We start from the raw sequence: 19,421 nt of genomic DNA on the forward strand, positions 1-19,421 counted from the left end.
GTCCAAATTCACACTAGGCTAGCTAATATCAACAGTGGGTGTGGCCACCACATAGTCTTGCACACACTTTTGTGCAGTGCGTACACACACACACACACACACACACACACACCTTACAAAGCACGCAGCCCCTCTCCCTCCTGATCTGTGCAATGATTGTCCCTTCCAACTCTATTATTCTATGATCTGGTGGCAGAGGAGGGACAATTTGCTTTCCTATCAGGGCACCTTGCTCCAATGTTTACTTTACAAAATAAAATAAAATGCCACCAAAATTGGCGAGGAAGACTTAAGGGGGCAGAAAATTTTCCTTGGGAGGCCTGATCAGATGTGTTTGTCTCCAGCTCCCATCAACCCTAACCATTGGCTGTGTTAGCTGAAATTGATGTGGGTTGGAGTCCCAATGTGGCATGGTGAGCGGAGATGGTGACATTTTGTTCTGATTCCCACTGCTGGGAATATGAATTTCTATTTCTATTTAAAAAACTCCCCTTTTAAATAATTGCAGTCAACATTTTTACGTTCCTGCCTACTCTGTTCTCCCATCCACCATCCTGTTCGACTCTTGGAACTGTCTTACTTATCTGTCCTGCTTGAATCATGAACACTTTTTTCAGTGCACTGTAACAGATAATGGTGGGGAGATCTGGGTTTGAATTTCCCACTCAGCTGAATGGCAGTCCTTCAGCAAGTCCTTATTTCCCAGCCTAGCCTACATCAAAGGGTTGTTCTGAGGGTAAACTATGTTATTCAGAGATCCATGGAAGAAGTGTGGGATAAATGAATTGCGGGGGGGGGGGGGAGTGAATAAAATGAATTTGAAGCTGCTGTTACAGGCCCTGAGCCCCCTGGGTAGGGTGGGGTAGTTATCTAAATGAGTACATGAACACTAGGCCCATCCTGTCCTTCGCAGGTTATTGCCAACATGGCTGCCGCATATAAACAGGAACAGAAAAGCATGAAGAGGAAAACAAAAGGTCTCTCGTCTCTCACTTACAAAATGGAGGATGGTGTTTTTGAGACTCATGAAGATCAGGCCCTGAAAAAGCTGAAGAAGAACCAATTTGTGTCATTTCAAATTGAGACTGTCTTACCTCCGGAACAGAGTATACCCAGCATGAAGAAAACTGGCTGAATGCTATTGTGTGACTTTAGTTTTTATAGATGTATATACTGATATGCCATGAAATATATGCTTTAATCAAGACTTGGAGTCCAGCAGTTTCTTGAAAATGGCCACTCTGATACCAAAGGACACAATATCTTGAACTGAGCCATCCATGAGCATCTTCTGCACAGCACCTGCATATTCTGGAGTGTTGGAAATTTCACTTCAAATTCCACATCACCTACAAAAACACAGAATGGCCTTGGTCATGCCCCTAATCCCTCAGACCCAGTAGTTCCTTATGTACTACATTCCTGATTGTCCCTGGGCAGTCACAGAAATTCAGAAAACTCCAACATCCTGTGAATTTTATTTTCTATTCAGCTTCTAGGTCCAAAGACTGTGGAGATGAACTTTAAAGTCTATCGGCAATCCTTGGTGAAATCTCAGAAACTGGAGGGGTGGGATTTATTGGGGACTATCCTTCAGTGTGGGTGGCGCTGTGGGTTAAACCACAGAGCCTAGGACTTGCCAATCAGAAGGTTGGTGGTTCGAATCCCCGCGACGGGGTGAGCTCCCGTTGCTCAGTCCCTGCTCCTGCCTACCTAGCAGTTCGAAAGCACATCAAAGTGCAAGTAGATAAATAGGTACCGCTCCAGCAGGAAGGTAAACGGCGTTTCCGTGCGCTGCTCTGGTTCGCCAGAAGCGGCTTAGTCATGCTGGCCACATGACCCGGAAGCTGTACGCTGGCTCCCTCGGCCAGTAAAGTGAGATGAGCGCCACAACCCCAGAGTCGGCCACGACTGGACCTAATGGTCAGGGGTCCCTTTACCTTATCCTTCAGTGCCCTGCTTGGCTCTTTTTCAGAGGTTGGATGCCTCTGCTGCTGGGGACCTCAAGGTGCTGTTGCGCTCATGCACTGCTTGTGGGTTGCCTGCTTGAGAACAGAATGCTGGGCTAGAGGAACCTTTAGTCTGATCCAACTCTTTATGTACTTGATTTGGCACCAGTAAACTGAATCATGCAAATATATACACACTTAATTTGCATAACATCAGTGTTACATGTTTGTTTGTTTGTTTGTTTGTTTGTCCTATACTGACCTATACCCATAGATCTCAGGGTGGCTCACAATTTAAAATCACAATATAGAAAACGGAGAACACAAGAAAAACGAAAGCAAAGGCAACCCAGTAATTCCTCTTTACACAACACATTTTAAAAGGGCATCAGATGTCAAAGGGCTTGGCCCAGCTTTGCTCCAGTGGGCTCACTCGCTGGATCATCCCCTTGCTGTGGTGAGTGGGCTTGCATGTTCCTATGACCCTTGTGAGCGAAGCCATCAGGAGTCTCGTACTCTCAAGGCGGTGAGGTCAAAAGGGAGGAGCTAGACAAAGAATGCTGAGTCTAAGAAGTTCTCAACAGCAGAACAGTCAGATAATAACAAGTGGTATGTTACAACAGCTGTGAGGGTAGATGAAGTCTGCAGCAGATAAGAATCCATCGGAATAGAGCCTTACTGCAAAGACTGTGTGTTGCTCAGCATGCACTGATCTACACACATAAAACAAATTCATGTACAGGCATCTTCCAATAACCCATCCCAAACCCAAACAATTTTCATGGTGATTGACAAATGGTAACGGGCAGTACTGTGAAATCTGGAAGCCCCTAGTCATGAACCAGCACATGGGCAGTGGATACAGATTCAGTCATTCTGACTCAAGCAATGAGGCAGGTGAGTAGCTCGGCAGCTGTATCCGTGTCTGAACAGTCCTGTTTAGGATCCACACTCAGCTCACCCCAAATAGGGGGAGGGGCTAGAAAAGGTGCCCTAAACATAGTCTGCCTCCCTTTTTGCCTGACTGGATTACCGGGCCCAATGGGGTCACCACCCAGTGGTCATAAAAGACAATAGAACTTTTGAACATGGAATATACAGACTGTTGGATAACACAGATAATGAGCATCCCATATACAGGACTGCCATCATTGCAAGAGAGTTGTGACGTTTTAACATTAATATTGCAGTGCTTCAAGGAACTTAAAGAGCAAGAGGGACAACTGAAGGAAGAAAAAGGAGGCTACACATTCTTCTGGAATGTTCTTGGTCTACCTGAACAAGAACATTGAAGACATGGAGTAGGCTTTGCAATCGAAAACAATCGTGTGTCAGAAGTCCCTAGCAGCACTAATGAGCGCCTTTGAAGCCTTCAAATAAAACTTGCCCAAATCCAACAGGCTACAATTCTAAGCAGTTATGCACCAACACTGGATGTCGATGAAGACATTAAAGAAAAATGGTATTCTCAGCTGGATGCCATTCTATCAGAGATGCCTAAGGAGGATAAAATTATCCTCCTGAGTGATTCTAATGCAAGAATTGGGCGAGATTTCAATTTGTAGCCTGCTGTCTGCAACTATTGGGAAAGAAGGAATTGACAATAGCAACCAGAACAGAATCTTACCTTTTACTACTATATGTGCAGCTCACAATCTTGTTATTACCAACACACTTTCAACAAAAAAATACATTTAAAACATCATGGAGGCACCCTCAGTTGAACCACTGGCACCTCTTAGACTATGTAATTGTCCGAGCAGAAGATCGCTGTGATGTGCTCCTTACCAGAGCTATGATGACGATGACTGCTGGACAGATCACCAATTAATACATTCCACAATGGCTATCAAGAGTATACCTAGGAAGGAAACTAAGGCACAAAATGAACACTCAAGCCCTTCAAGATCCCATTAAGTGGGACTGCTTCCAAACGACTCTTAAGGACCATCTGCTTTCAGAGTTCCCTGATAACATTGAGGAACACTGGACCAACCTAAAAATTCTATTATTGCAGCCTGTGAACAAACTATTTGATACCAAACCAAGAAACACCAGGACTGGTTTGATGAGAATGACAGTGAGATTGAACAAATTATTGACAAAAAAAAGGAAGGCCTTTCAGATCTGGAGGTTTTTAAGTAGATGGACATCTGTCATGGATGCTTCAGCTGAGATTCCTGCATTGCAGGGAGTTGCAACTTTACACTTCTAAGATTCTGTGAGATGGAGGCGACTGAAAACAGCTTCAGCATGGACTTGATGACCCTGGGGGATCCCTTCTATGAATTGACAAGATCACACCAGCTGCAAAGGTGGGAGGAGGCGTGGCCTGGTGATGCAGTCCCGGGAATGCCCCGCCCACTTCCGACCTTGTCCTGGAGAGTCTCGGAGCCGCCGCCGGCCGGTCCCGCTGCTTCGCCCGCCGCCTGCGCAGCCAGGATCCTGCGCGCTGCCTTGGTCTGCAGGTAAGACCCGCGCCTTCCTCTCGCCCCCAGCTCGGCGTTGCAGGCAGGCAGGCAGGCGCGCAGCGGGGGGCCGGTCCTTCCTTCCCCCCCCGCCCCCCCCCCGGGGAGCTTCGGGAGGGATGTGGCTCCTTTTCCTCCCGGTCCCGATCTCTCTCCCGATCCCAAAGCCCCGGGGTGGTCCAGCCCTGGAAAGCTGCTTTCCATTTCATGCCACCCTCCCCCCCCCCCCGACGCAAGTGCAAGGCAGCGCTTAATCCGACGCTGCCTTTGCAACCAGATCCCAGCAACCGGCCTTTTCCTCCTCCGAGATTCGACTCGGAGCGAAGTCTGAGTAAGCAGAGCCGCAGCTGAGCCCTTCGAGCCGGGGGCGAAGAGGACAGCTGGCCCAGGACCAGGCAGGTCCGAGTTCGAGACATGCGGAAAGGTCTGGTGCTGCCTTGCTCCCAGTGATGGAGTTGAGAAATCTCACAAGGCAAGCAAGACCAGCCATGCCTACTCCGAGGAAAGCCCTATCTGAGTGTGCATTGCTTCCCTTCCCAAAATGTGGCAAGTCAGCAGCCCGGCTGTGTTCCGCGGAGCGGGGCCCCAGACACTTGCCCTGAAGGCAGCACCACAGAATATTCCATGGCCTCTTACTCTCCTGGCAGCAACTGACCCAGGCAGAAAAGGGCTTCTCCCAATGATTGGTAGCCGAGACCCTTAAACAAAATTAACTCACAGACGTCAGGGATTGAACCTGCCACGTATAGCAGACAGTCTCCTACTATGTCATGGCACCTTCCCTTCAATTGCCATTTATATCTGCTTAAATTGAAGCTCTGTGGACATAGTTGTTGTCTCTTGACCTCCCCTGCCTTGCATGTTTATTGTGAGCATGAAGACAGGGATAATTTCATACAGACTACAGTAAGCCCACAATTTAGGCGCATTTAACTCATGCACATCCAGCTTTACATGCATGACAATTTTTTATTTTTTTTAAAGGGGGTGGGGATGTGGGGAAAATGACTTTGGCAATCCCACCTGCCATTGAACCTTGTGGGTTTTGACTACTGTATATGTGATTTTGGCTTCAGGTGCAATCCCTGGAACGTAAGTTGCGGACTGTATGTTAGAGGTGAACATTTTGCTGTATGCAAAGGTGGGGAAAAAACACCCTTGATTTAGAGTCCAAAACTGGAACTTCCAGACGTGTGCAGAGTGATTTCACCTTTGCTGCTGGTAAGTCACAGCTGCCCCCGTACATTTGGGAATAGGAAGGGAGCCTCTGATGCCAAAGTGCCTTTCATTTGCAAAATGACTGAGCATTTGCCAAAAGACGCAAGCAAAATGAACTCTGGGGTCCCAGGTTTTAATAATCCTCCAGGGCAACCTACTTCACTGTTGATCAGCTTCTGCCCTCAGGAAGCTCTTCCTAATACTGAGTCTAAATCCCTTTTCTATGTTTTGAATCCATTGGTTGCTGGTCTTGCCCTCTGCAGCACCAGAAACCAAAGTTGCTCCATCATCTATGGGACATCTGTGTGATTGAAGATGACCTCAAGTACCCAGCCCCTTTCAGCCTTTTCTCTGCAAGTCATTCACCACCTTTCTCCTCTAGAAAAGTGTTTTTCTTTTTCCATGGAGACTCTTGCTCTGGCTGAGATTCTCTCATCCTCGGTTATGTTTTGAATCTGTTGCAAAGTGCTTTGGCACCTTGGCTGCCAGGGTGCTGCATAAAGACCACAGGAAACTGCCTTATTAGCAACTCAGGGCAGATTAATTTCCCATCTCCGCCATTTGACTGTCAGCTCCAATGACTCCCTCCCGGCACAGAGAGGGGTCTTCCACAATACCTGCTATTGGATCCTTTTATCAGGAGAAGCCAGGGATCGATCCTGGGAGTTTCTGTGTGAAATGCAAGGTGTTTTACTGAGCTAAGGAGGTCCATCCCTAGCAGACTGTGGATAACACAGATATATTTTCCAAACTGAGCAATGCTACAATAAAAATCAGACAACATTTAATTGCCTGTTAGGAGTATATTAAAAGGAGAACAGCTCTAGCAGATGAGTGTGAAATGGAGCTGGTAGATTTATTAGGCTTCTTTAGGCTTTTCTGCAGGAAGATCATATTTGAATCTTTTTCCCCTGTAGATTTATCTTAAGTGGGATGACTTGGCAGATTCCTCAGGATATTCAGCTGAGTTGGTCAGTGTTTACTATGCTGTTAACAAGCCTAAATGTTTTGACCAGAAGTTTGGCAAAAACATATTCTAGATCTAGTGAGCCTTTCCACCATAATTTGATGACAACCCCCCCCCCAAAAAAAAATATGTGTTTGTGTGTGTATAAGCAAAGATTTTGGACTTTAAAACGGCTAAACTGTTTCCTGGTTTTGAAGCTGCAGTGATGGTAAAACATTGAGCAGATTAATAGTTGTCTGTTATGTAGATGTTAACAGCAAAGCACCTCTGCTTTGAGTTGGGGGGGTGTGGCACCATACTCATTCTTTTGTGTTTGAATAACTAGGATTTTATTCTTTTTTAGAAATCGGTGTAATTTTGATTCTAGCATATGTACCAAGCCCAACTATGAGAGACCAGATTCGGTCCTGGATTATATGATGGCAATAAGGTATCTCTGAGCATGTGTAGGGTTCTGCTCTTTACCACTAAGTAGCTCATCCTGCCTTATTCAGACATTTAGGATAAGATGCTGTCAAAGTGGTTATGGTAGGCTTCAAATTCTGAATAATAGAATTTGCAAAACTGTAAACGTTTTGTGGATTGCACTATTTTTGTAAAATGATGCGTTTCAATAAGCCTTGTTCTTCGGTGTAAAAAAGACTAAGGCCAGCAATAATAATAATAATAATAATAATAATAATAATAATAATAGCTGCCCAAAATATGTGCCGTGTCATAAATAGCAGTACTCAAGAGTTGACACTGCTGTGTGCATATGTGAGTGTGTTTTAGAATTAATTTTTTCCCCTTTGAAGCATTCCCCCATTCTCCAGTCCTTGTATTTGACTAAAGAAGTTAAAATATATTGATGAGGATTCTTGATTCTACAACCTGAGCAAAAAAAAGGCAACATGAAACCTCAAATATGCTGCCTAAAGGGCACCTGATCTGTTACGCTGACAGACAAAGCTCCAGGATGTGATGTTGGTAGGTTTTCTTCATTGCAGCTAAAATAAAAACGAATGTTTTTTGCAGGGGTGGAAGAGAGAAAGGGGCCCAGACATTCAGGAAACTTAATTGAGAGTCAAGAGATGACTAATGGTCAGAGCAGCCTTCCCCAGCCGGGTACTCTCTCCAGGTGTTTTGCACTACAACCCTTATCAGTCTGAGCCAATGCAGCTAATCAGGGATGGTGGGAGACATGGGCCAAAACATCTGGAGGGCACCAGCCAGGCAGGCGAAGGCTGAGTTATAGTGCCAAGCTAATTCAGTCACAGAGCTCACTAGGTAACTCTGAGCTGATTATTATTATTATTATTATTATTATTATTATTATTTATTTATACCCCATCCATCTTGCTGGGCTTCCCCAGCCACTCTGGGCGGCTTCACTTCTTTCAGTCTAATCTCACAGGGGGGTTGTGAGGATAAAAATGGAAGGAGAGGACCTTTGAATTCTGTGAAGGTAGGGTCAGATGCATGTGTAATAAAAATATAACCCCTGCACACAATTATACCTAAAGTCCATTTAAAAAGTTGGGCTGTTCCCCAAGTAATGACCCAAGCTTTCTCAGTCAATTATGTGCGTGCTAGGACTGTGTACAGACACCCACTCCAATCTGCCCTCTGGTGGATGTGGTCCCTGGATGAGGCCAAATTGCCCTGTGCTGTCCCGGGGGCCACCCACCCCATATCTGTTCCCAGGGTGGGGGCAGGTGATGCGGCCAACATCACATGGGATGGGATCCTTCTGCTCACTAGCTGGTAAGCAAGAAGAGCCCAGTGCAGAAAAGCTGCTTGCAAAGCAGACCCTGCACCCCACAGGACTGATCTCTCTGCTCAAAAGCTGTTGCATGGAGACATCAGTCCTGGGGGCAGTCAGGCAGGAAGCTGAACCACAGTGCTGGGCCTACCTTCTCCTTGGAAGATGCAGTGACCAGTCAGGTAGGTCTCGGCCTTTGTGCATGATTTTCCCACACTGCCTCTCTGTCCTGCCTGATGCCTTGGCTGCCACAAGTTGCTCTGGCTCATCCAACCAGTGATCTGTGTCTGTGCCTGCTCGAATTGCCTGAGACCTTCCAAATAGGCCCTATTCGACTCAGGCCTTGGTCAGATCTGGTCCACAGCCCTAGTGTGTGCTAGTCAATCAATTGCTTAAATTTGCATATGGGTGAAAACAACCGGTCTGAAGTGAGAATCTTGCTCCTCCCCACTCCGTTTTTGGGTGATCTGTTCAGGTGGCATCTTAGAAGAGGCATCTGTTCCAAAGTGTGGGAGAAAAGAGGAAAGATCTTCTATGTGCAGCTTTTAAACTGCTTACACTGTATTAATAAGAGTTTTTTAACTAGTTAAACATTGCAGCCCTATAGATAAGGAGTTGGTCAACTAGAAAACACTACAGTTTCATCTCTAATGTGAAGCTGGAAGGAGAGTGATTTGTGCATTTGGGTCATTCTCTTTTCATGTGGGACAGCAACAGGCAGCAATCTCTGTGGCCTGGCTGCACCCTAGAACATTTTTTAATTTATTGAATTCCTTTGTAATTCACCTTTTTTCCAAGAAGCCTGGGTTGTGCGTGTCTAGAGCAGTGGTTCTCAAAGAGTGTGGTGCGTCACACTGGTGTGGCAGGAGAGGGTGGCAAGTGTGGTGGGAATATCAAATAAACAATCAAATAAACATTTAAACATTACAATATAGCATAGCATAGTATTTTTTAAAAAATTAAGCAGAATATGGATAGATATCTTTTCAAAATGAGAGCAAAAGCATCAAGTGATGCTGAGGAAAATCCTAGTTGTGATCCATAATCGCTCTCTGCATGTGTGCCCAGAAACAGAGTGCTGGAGAATAACATTGGCTATTCTTCTAGAGTTCTCAATGACATATTGTTGTGAACTAGGATTTCCAACTCTGACAAATATGAAAGAACAGAAAAGAGAGAGACTTCTTGGTGTTGATGATGGGATGAGAGTTTCTCTGTCTCAAATTAGACCATATATATATATACAGTATGAGAGAGCTTACATGGCAAAAGCAAGTTCACACCTTTCATTATCTTTGTATACATAAGGTACATAGGTAAGAGGCTTGTTTATAATTGTATTTTGGGGATGATTCATGTTCTAATATAGCTACATTGTTCTATACTTTCTAAATACCCCATGATCATATTATAAAGTTGATGTGTTCCACATTATAAATCGAGCACTTTTTGTTTTCCAAAGTATTTCTTATCAATAAAAAAATTGGTGCAGTGTGAGCTAATAGGTTGGGCTGTGAAACGGTGCCTGGGCTAAGTCACCCAGAGATCCTGGATCTCCCCAGTCCTAGTCCAGCCCCCTAACCCAGAAATGGGGAGCCTATAGCCTTCCAGATGTTGTTGAGCAACAAGTTCCATCACACCTGATCATTGGCCACACTGGCTGGGACTGATGGGAGTTGAATCTAACAACATTCAGAGGGCCATCCTTGTTATGACCGCTAAAGCGGCATATCCCAGAATCCAGTGTGATGACACATATGGAGAGATTCTTCAGCATGCTGGTCTTAAGTAAGAAGGAGTCCTTGAAGGTAGGATGCTTGAGAGGGAAAGAATATTGCATTCATGTGTGCATTTTACCAGCAGGGGACACTGTTACATGCAGAAAATCCTCTGCCTGCCTCCCTTTAGCACATCTGTGCTAAAACATTGTGATTTAGGTGGGAGGAGGGTGTGTAGTGGCTGTTGTCACTGCCTTTGGAGACAAAAATGTCTAATTCAAAGGAGCTTAAGGAGGGGTTTTTTTTGGGGGGGGGAGTAGCATATTTTTTGCAGCCTTTAAAAAGGATGTTTAGCCCACTTCATCAAATGCAGCAAACACCAGGTGTATTATTGTTAGTATTATTGTTAGCCTCTTGGGCTTGCCGATCAGAAGGTCAGCAGTTTGAATTCGTTCAACGGGGTGAGCTCCTGCTACTCTGTCTCAGCTTCTGACAACCTAGCACTTCGAAAGCACACTAGTTCAAGTAGATAAATAGGTACCGTTGTGGCAGGAAGGTAAATGGTGTTTCTGTGCACTCTGGCTTCCATCACTGTGTTCCGTTGTGCCAGAAGTGGTTTAGTCCTGCTGTCCACCTGACCTGGAAAGCTGTCTGTGGAAAAATGCCGGCTCCCTCGGCCTGAAAGCGAGATGAGTGCCACACCCCATAAACAGGTTTGACTGGACTTAACCATCCAGGGGTCCTTTACCTATTGTTGCATACATGTATGTGGGTTTAGAGGAGGAGGGAGTGTAAAACAGGGAGACTCAGTGAGCATGAATGAAAGAGAGAAGTGCAGTCTGACATTTCTGCTCTTATGATGCAGACTATACCTCTTTGTGGTCTTTTGGCCCCCTCCATACATAAAATCACATAATCCTTAAAAACACATAACCAATGACTAAAGAACAGCCGCTAATACTGCTGAATAATATACATCTTATCCAGCTGCCTAAAACTATAAAGAGATGGGGCCAGGGGGATTCCACAGAAAAGGACCTTTTCTGCCCTCCCCCACATATACTTTGTATACTTCTAAATACTTTGTTTAAACCACTTAGAAGCCTATTTGGGCATTCAGCAGCATGCAAATAAATATATAACTTAAATGCCTCTACCAGCTGAGGCGAACCTTTCATTAATCTGACAGAAGCATCCCGCTGTTTCTCCGCAAAAGCCTCTGCTGCTATTTCAAAAATGGCCTTTGCTGCAGCAGATTAGCACAGCTGCTCCCCCAGGAGTTATTTCAGCTGCCCACCCCCCCTCTCTCTTCTGTGCCCCTTCCTTCCATGCTGGAGTTTGGTTTCTAGTCTCTCTTATATTAGTGATGAGGAGCCTGTGGCCATCCAGCAGGGCCAATGGGCATTGTGAGTCCCAACAAGATCGGTAGGGCCACAGGTTTCCCATCGCTGTTGTATCGACAGGTGTTGCCACATTTTCCAGCAGAATGGCTCCCCATTTTGTTTAGTTTTAAAAACTGCTCAGGAAGGAACCAACCCTCTTCCCCTGTTCTATCTCCATGGCAACAGTCAGGAGGCCTGTAAGGGGAAAAGGTCTGTTATCCTGAGTTCTCTTCTCTTCAGTGTTTAAAAGTTTTAGGGTTTCTTGTGAGTAGATGGTAATGGCAGGACTTGGTTGCCAGGTGGCATTTAAGCACATTTTGGCATTAAAAGTCTACCCAACTAGCACCCCCGAAAGATGAGGGGAGCACCAGGTAACCTGGGTGAAGTGTTGTTTGTTTGTTTGTTTGTTTCTGTTTAAAAAAATGAAATTGTTGACACCTAGCATTGATAAGAGAAGTTATTCACACCTGGTCTTTCACTGGCAGGTGGGGGGCAATGGCAGGGCCAGTGAGGGATGGTTCCCTGTTGGTTTTTTGCTAAAGGTAGGAGTCCCTTGTCCAAATCTCACCTGGCCAGAGTTGCTGCTTGCTGGGGAAACGGCACCTGTGCCAGCCAAACTTAACAGAGCAGGATATTTTAGTGGGGTGGTGATGGTTGGGATATTGAGTTATGCAGAGTCTGCAGTCCTTTTGAAAAAAGGCTTATATGACTTTAAAAACCCTAACTACCCCAGAGAGGAACTGTACAATTCCACATGTGCTAATACACAAGTTATTGTGGACTGGAATGCTTTATCTGCTACAGAAATAATTGTTATTGGCAAAAAAGGGGGGAATAGTGCTATTTATTATCTTTAACCCTTTTTAAAAAATCTGTACCCCTTCACTTATTAACACAGCCTGCTAACCATGAATTTATGCATCCCTGAAGGATTGTGAGGCAGCTGTGCTTGGACAGGATAGTGAATCATGGAGGATGGGACACAGAGGGTGTTATTTTTGTGATTTGACAACATTTAGCTTGGTAAGTCTCTGTTTGATGAAGAAGCACAAAAACTACTTTAGGAAAACCAACAAATTTTTATTTTACCTTTGAAAATGTCAGCTAATGCTAAATAATAATAATAATAATATATAATATTAATATATAATATAACTGGAAGTACTTGGCAACCATTTAAAATGATTTTTATGTAATTTTACACATTCACTTACCAAGCAAAACTAAATTATATTAATTTAACCAAAATATATTTCAAATTCCCAAGTCACGTAACAACTTTTTAGAAGCCCTCATTTTTGGAATTTGAAAGTTGAAAAATTCAATATATCTTACTGTGACAGAACCTCTGCACACAGCCTGAACCCAATGCACAACCTCCACTTCAGAGGACTGCAGATATTGGTTTTCTGAGCCTCCCTTTTCTGGAAAGCCATTTCACTCTGCCAGCAACTTGTGGAAAATGTGGGCCTCTGTTCCATCTGCTGTGTGTGTTGTGGGAAGAAACACAAAGCTCTTTTTCAGCCATGGAGTGGAATCCAAAGCATGTTTACTCAGATACAACTCCTGTTGAGTCGATAAACTCACTCAAATAGGTTGTAAACATTTCCTAATCCACCACATTGCCATAAAGCGGTATTTTCCCACAGTGGCTGGAGAGGGTGATACAGCCTGAAGTTCCCCTGTGCCACCTTCCATTATACCTGCATGTTGTTTTCTCTCTTCCAGAAAGGGCTGGTCCAACATGTTTGCTTTGACCCTCGACTAGGAGGCTTTCTGTTCCTCCTTCCCCTTCCGGGTCTCCAGCTGTTTCTCTGCCTCTACCTCTCGCCAGGACCATCCAAATCATGCATGCCTGGAAAGCCGTGGTCGGCACTCTGGCCTTCACAGGCCTGGATGTGACAGTGACCACCTTGCTGTACAAACACAGCCGCAGTGGTGGCAGCTTCCTTCAGGATCTGAAGCACTTCAACATATTCGACTCCATGCTGGACATCTGGGGGGCCTGCCTGTACCGGAGTTGTGTGCTTTTGGGTGCTGCCATCGGGGTTGCGAGAAACACTAACTATGGTCCCAAGCGCTTGAAAGGATCCCGGATCTTTATCACACTTGTCTGCCTTGCGGTGGGGATTTACGCCCTGGTCAAGCTGCTGCTCTACTCGGAGGTGAGGAAGACCATCAAAGACCCCTGGTTTTGGGGTTTGTTTGCCTGGACATACGTGTCCCTGGCGGCCACCTTCTCCTTGTGGCAGCTGCTTTCTTCGGTGAGACCTGCCAGGGAGACTCTGGGAGTAAATTCCGAATCTAGGACTGAAGCAGAAGAAATTGGGGATGCAAGTTTGCCTGATGCCCAGGAAAAGAAAGAGGAGGCGTCAGCAGCCACCATTTGTAAGCTGTTGTCTTACACCAAACCAGATGTTCACTTCCTTGTAGTGGCCTTTTTCTTCCTCTTAGTGGCTGCTTTAGGTGAGTACATCCATTGGTGAGACTATAGGAAGCTGCCTTATACTGAATTGGACCATTGGACCATCTACTTCATTGTTGTCTACACCAGGGGCTCATTCAGTCTTCAACTTGTCCTGCCATTTTCTCCTCAGGAAACCCAATCATTACTGCTGAATTCTAGCAAATGCCAATCAGGTTTTCCATGGATTGATGTTTACTCCGATACAACCTGTTTGCTAAAGAGTGGGTTTTCCCAGAAAAAGTGGCAGGGCAAACAGAAGACTGCTTGGGCCCTTGTCTAGCAAGCGCAGGACAAGCAGAAAACCTCTCAGCCCCTTGCTCTCTAGGCATGGGACAAGCAGAAGTGTGGATGAGCCCCAAGTGTGGGGAGCCTGAGGGCAGCATTCCCTCAGGGTCAGACTTACAGAGGCAGCGGAGAGACTGCTAACTTTGTATAGTTGGCTATAGTTCAGCCACACAAAAGTGAGAGCTTTTGGTGCATACATTTCTCCAGTCCAGCAAGCGAGAGGCACTTTTGCAGTTGAAGGATAAATCCCGGCCAGGGAAAACAACCAGAGGAGGGAGTGTGGCCTGGGAGGAGTCCAAGGGCCAAACAAAGAGGTCTGGACTGGCAGAAGTTCTCCACTATTACTGACAGGGGACACGGCCATCCCTGCCTAGAGGTGCCAGGGATGGAACCAGAGACCACCTGCATGGCAAGTGGTTTCTCTATCACTGAGTTGTGGCCCTTCCCCTAATAATGCTTTCCAGTTGTATATACACTGCAGGCAGGTGGTTTGTTACTGTGTTTATATCCCTCTCCTCCAACGAGCTCAAGAGCCCGTGCATAGCTGTTCCCGTTTTTATCCTCCCAAGCCACACTGTGATGATAAGGTTGGGCTGAGAGACTGTGACAGGCCCATGGTCACCCAGTGAGTTTCATGTCTGAGTTGAGGTATGGACGCTTCTCTCCCAGGTCCTCTGTCCAATGCTCTTGGCCACAACATTACCCTGACAGATGCAAGTAAATTTCAGGGGTGTGGCAGCTCAGACCTTAGGGCTTTGCCCATCCTATGTCCCTCTTGCAGGCCACATCCCTCACTGGCCTCATTATCGCATCCTCCTCAAGTGTTACTTTGTGGCTAGAAGGCACCTGTGAACCACAATAATGCAATTTGCTTGCCTGGACAATGGTTTGTGTGCTCGTAAATCTCTGCTTTTTGTACAGTTGTAATTTTATACTTATATTCAAAGTTTAATCGTTATGTGTATACTGTTTAATTGTAAGCAACAGCCCTAAGCTGTTTACAAAGAGCATAAAATATACCTTAAAATAATCAGTAAAAATCAAAGGGTGGGATTCAACTGAAGCCTGTTAGCGGAAACACTGCTTCCACCTCTTCTCCCCCAGCACACTCTCTGTGGCCCCAAATTTGACTTTGGGGGGTTGGGAGGACCCCAAAAACAACATGCAGGAGGAGGAGGGTGGGTTGCTCCGTCTTGCAAAGTGAAATGCTTACCCTGACGGAATCACCTTAACATAACACTGAATTCTTCCCCAAATTAAAACATTTAAAAAAAATATTGGCTTGCTATACAGAGGTAAGATTCCCACTTTTACCTTTGGTCGGAAGCATCATGAGTATGCAGGCCCCGTTGCCCCTTGGGCCCCCGCTGCCCTTCCTTTTCAGGGCTTGGGAAGACAGCAAGGGGCCAAATGTGTTTGAAGATGACAACAGGGATTCTTGTCTTTACATCCTTCTTGGGTTTTTGCCTTTAATCTGCCTTGTCATCCCCTCCAACAGGAGAGACATTCCTTCCGTACTACACAGGTCGGGCCATTGATGGAATAGTAATCCAGAAGAGTATGGAGCAGTTCTCCACAGCGGTGGTCATCATGGCCCTTCTGGCCATAGGAAGGTAGCCTTGCTTGAGTAGTTGGACCAAACTGGAATAATTGACCCACAGGCGGGCTGGAAAATCTTGTCATGTTGCATAATGTGACGTGGTGGAGTTATCTTCCATATAGTTGGGGCCTGAGTACAGGAATCCATTCCCTGCTTCTTCTTTTAACTTGCAGAGAGGATCCTATTCAATTTAATCCTAGAATTCCTTTCTTAGCTGTGGAGCAGGGGTAGCCATTGTGGTGCCCTGCAGATGTTGTTGGGCTGCAGCGTCCACCAACCCCAGTGGCAATGGCCAGTAGCCAGGGATGATGGAGGAAGTGACCCAATGGCATGTTGAGAGCATCACATTGACTACCTTTGGTGTAGAGACTGAGGCACCCTGGGAAGATGTTCACATAAGCCAACAGCTCAGGAGGCACTGATTTGCGTACTTTTAAAAATAAGGGTCCATATTCTACTTCCTTTTTCATTTTAACTCCTCTCACACACTCTGGATAGGAATCACATGTTGCATGCATGTCTCTCAATGACTTTTTTTGCTGCCCATGGCAGCCATTTTGTGATCACACCCACAAAACATTTAACAGTATACGAGTACCGGCACTTCATTTTTTAAAAACTAAAATAACTCTACTGCACTGACCAGACTGGCTGGGGCTGAAGTCCAACAACATCTGTAAGGACACAGCTGACCTTCTGCTTCACAACTTGAAAACACCTTCCACCCTCCCAAGCAGTGAAAGCTTTCATAAAGAGACATCCACCAGCTCTTGACCAAAATTTCATAGGGATTCCAGAAGGCTGAGGAAGCGGCTTCTAGGCCAGATCTAGACTGCTGTCTCACTCCAGATATTGAGCAAGTGCAGTGAAATGTGAAACTCTTGGGGTGGTTGTCAGAGCCTCTGAAGCACTTGGTGCTCCTGTGTCCCATGACAAGGGTGGCCAATGTGCTGCTCTCCAGATGTCGCTGGACCACGGCTGCCATCAGTCCCAGGTCAGGGCTGATGGGAGTTGGAGCCAGCAACATCTGGAGGGCACCCCATTGGCTGGGCCTGTCCCCAGGTTCTGCCTTGGCTTCTTCCTCTTGCTTGGTAGGACTGGGCTGAGGTGTCGGTGTGTCGGTGTCTGTCTGTCCTATAACGTCTCTTATCTGCAATCAGTTCATTTGCCGCAGGTATCCGGGGCGGAGTCTTCACCCTCGTGTTCGCTAGGCTGAACATTCGGCTACGCAACAGCCTGTTCCGGTCGCTGGTCTCACAGGAAATGAGTTTCTTTGATGAAAATCTTACTGGTGGGTTTCTTTTATCTGTGCTGTGAGATCTTTTCATGTCAGGAAATGGAGACACATAGAATTACACAACAGGGAATATCTCCAGTATAACTATTGGGGTGGGGGAGGCTTTAAACTGGGGGTCTGAAGGATGACCTCCCCCTGTATCAGCTGTGATGGAGATGGATTGAGGATTAAATCTGTAAATTTAAATTTAAACCTCCTGTCCCATGTATGTGGGAGAAATATGAGAGTAAACAGGCTATGAAAACAACATGCACTTTTGCAGCTTATTGGAAGCTAGGAATTAGGCAATTACACATTTTATCCCTGTTTATTTGTGGTCTGCTGACCTCTCCTCTCCTTGTCCTCATTGCTGAGAATGAAAACACATATTTTAGTAAAAGCAAAAAGGTTTACTTACATTTCAATGCAGGGAGGAAATACATCACAGTAGTATGCAGGTAAAAACACTTCTTAGTCACAAAATACAAAATTAATTTTCTAAATGGAGTCTGGGTTCTGAGCAGAGCCAAGGCAGGTACGTCTGCTCATATTGCTGGCTAGAGAGAGTGAGAGCGCACTCAGGCAAAAAAGACGTACAAAATATCTCCTTTGTTAGAAATTCCCACAAAAACATTAAGGAAGTGATCTCATGCAGTCTTTTCTATATTGATTCAAGAACTCTATGGCTGTCAGCCCCTCATGTGCCTGTCTGGTAATCATGCATTTGTGTTTTTTTACTGGTAATCCCATATGTTTATGGGCATTATGCTCAGATGATCAAGCCTCCACTCCACATGGCCTCACAGAAGAGATTTTGACTGTGATAGCTGTGACTTGAGGGGAAGTGAGGCCTTTGTTTTGGAGTGACCAGAAACAAACACCTTAATAATAATAATAATAATAATAATAATTTTTATATCTATCCCGCCCTCCCCAGCCGAAGCTGGGCTCAGGGCGGCTAACAACACTCACTCTGAACCTCTTTTAAGGCAGCAGCCCAATCCAGCACGGCCAATGGTTTGGAATTATGGGAAATGTAGTTCAGCAACACCTGGAGGGCAACAGGCTCCACATCTTTCTCCTTTTACTTCAGCAGGCACTGGTTGAATTTAATATGCTTTGGCATCTTTTAAAAATAATGTTTTTCTCTTTTGTACTACAATTGTTTCTAAGTATTCTCCCCTCCCCTCCACACTGGAAAAACAAATTATAAGTGTTTTATATAATCCACAAGGAAACAGCAATATTGATTGCTTATCAGTGCCACTTAATTGTGTCCAGGACAGACATTTAGTACTTGCAGCAACTCATTATTCCCATTTTACAGCCATCATTTAATTTGTACGCCCCCTTTCCATAGTTCAAACCATGCTCTGACTTACAACATGAAGAAAATGACATATTTACAAACATCAAAAGTACCGGTAGTCATAATAAATAAATTAAACATCAAAAAACACACAACCAAGCTGAACAATTTTCACAGGAATCATCATAATAAGATCTAAAAGAAAGATACAAAAATTAGTATTAGCAACAGCAACAAGACCTTCTAAACAATACTCCCAGCCCAAGAGTCTGTTTGGTGGCTCTGAGAATAGCAGCTACTTCCTGTCGATGTGAGTTCCACAGATCTATACAATAGCAGTGCAAACTTTTGTTTCATTCTCATCCTTGCAGAAAGGTGCTTTTATGGGGTGATCTGTGGCTTAAGGAAGCTTCCCAGGCTGTTGAATAGAATTATAGAGTTGGAGGAGACCCTGAGGGTCATCTAGTCCAGCAACCTGCGGGCAGGAATCTTGCCCACAGCAGTCCCTAGGTGGGCTCAAAGCACCAACCTTCTGGCTAAGACACTGACTCATTGCATCACTGTTTCTCAGTCAACCCCCTAGAGGAGCAACCTCAGCCCCAGGGCCAAATCCAGGCCTCCAAGCCTCTCCCCTCCCAGACCCTGCTTTGTAATCTGAGTGTTTTTGTCTGGCTGGGATCTAACATTGAACTCTGAAAATGCTTCTTGCTTGCCTGCATGAAATTGATGTGTGCATGTGAAGGTAAAGTTTACATTCAGGAAAAAAGTTCCTTTTTCAGAGCTCCAGGAACAAGGAAAAAGGGAGGGTATCTATTTTTATGTACACATGTATTCCTAGCTCTCCTACTCTACTCCTAACAGCAGCACTAAATAGAGCAGCTGGCCTCACTCTAAAAGTTAAGAAGGTGCAAGTGACCACGGGACTGAGGCTGATAGGAATGTGCTCAAAGACCCATGGCCCAAGTGCTCAAGAATTTGAAATGCGTATTACAGTCATACCTTGGGTTGAATGTGCTTCAGGTTGAGCGTTTTCGGGTT

The 19,421-nt window shown here is 45.3% G+C and overlaps 1 protein-coding gene and 1 long non-coding RNA gene across 9 annotated transcripts in view; one reads left to right on the forward strand and one right to left on the reverse strand.

Annotated features, from left to right (window-relative positions):
* Nucleotides 1-1,179: 1,179 nt before the first annotated feature.
* Nucleotides 1,180-4,143, reverse strand: LOC310834343. Its single transcript, XR_014559207.1, has 2 exons — nucleotides 3,738-4,143; nucleotides 1,180-1,349 (listed from the first exon to the last, which is right to left on the reverse strand). It is a non-coding gene; the product is annotated as an uncharacterized lncRNA (long non-coding RNA).
* Nucleotides 4,144-4,162: 19 nt separating this feature from the next.
* The window catches only part of ABCB9 (ATP binding cassette subfamily B member 9), a 32,693-nt gene continuing 17,434 nt past the window's right edge, over nucleotides 4,163-19,421 (forward strand). Inside the window, exons 1-6 of one of the 8 annotated variants that reach the window (XM_083717143.1) lie at nucleotides 4,163-4,417; nucleotides 5,494-5,638; nucleotides 12,377-12,469; nucleotides 13,175-13,912; nucleotides 15,697-15,811; nucleotides 16,959-17,089. In XM_083717143.1, the coding sequence (XP_083573269.1) occupies nucleotides 13,294-13,912; nucleotides 15,697-15,811; nucleotides 16,959-17,089 (865 nt within the window). In that variant the 5' untranslated portion in view covers nucleotides 4,163-4,417; nucleotides 5,494-5,638; nucleotides 12,377-12,469; nucleotides 13,175-13,293. The other 7 variants (XM_083717141.1, XM_083717147.1, XM_083717146.1 and 4 more) reach the window with 7 other exon arrangements.

This window comes from Podarcis gaigeae, assembly GCF_964106915.1.
Source record: "Podarcis gaigeae genome assembly, chromosome: 16".
Taxonomy (NCBI): domain Eukaryota; kingdom Metazoa; phylum Chordata; class Lepidosauria; order Squamata; family Lacertidae; genus Podarcis; species Podarcis gaigeae.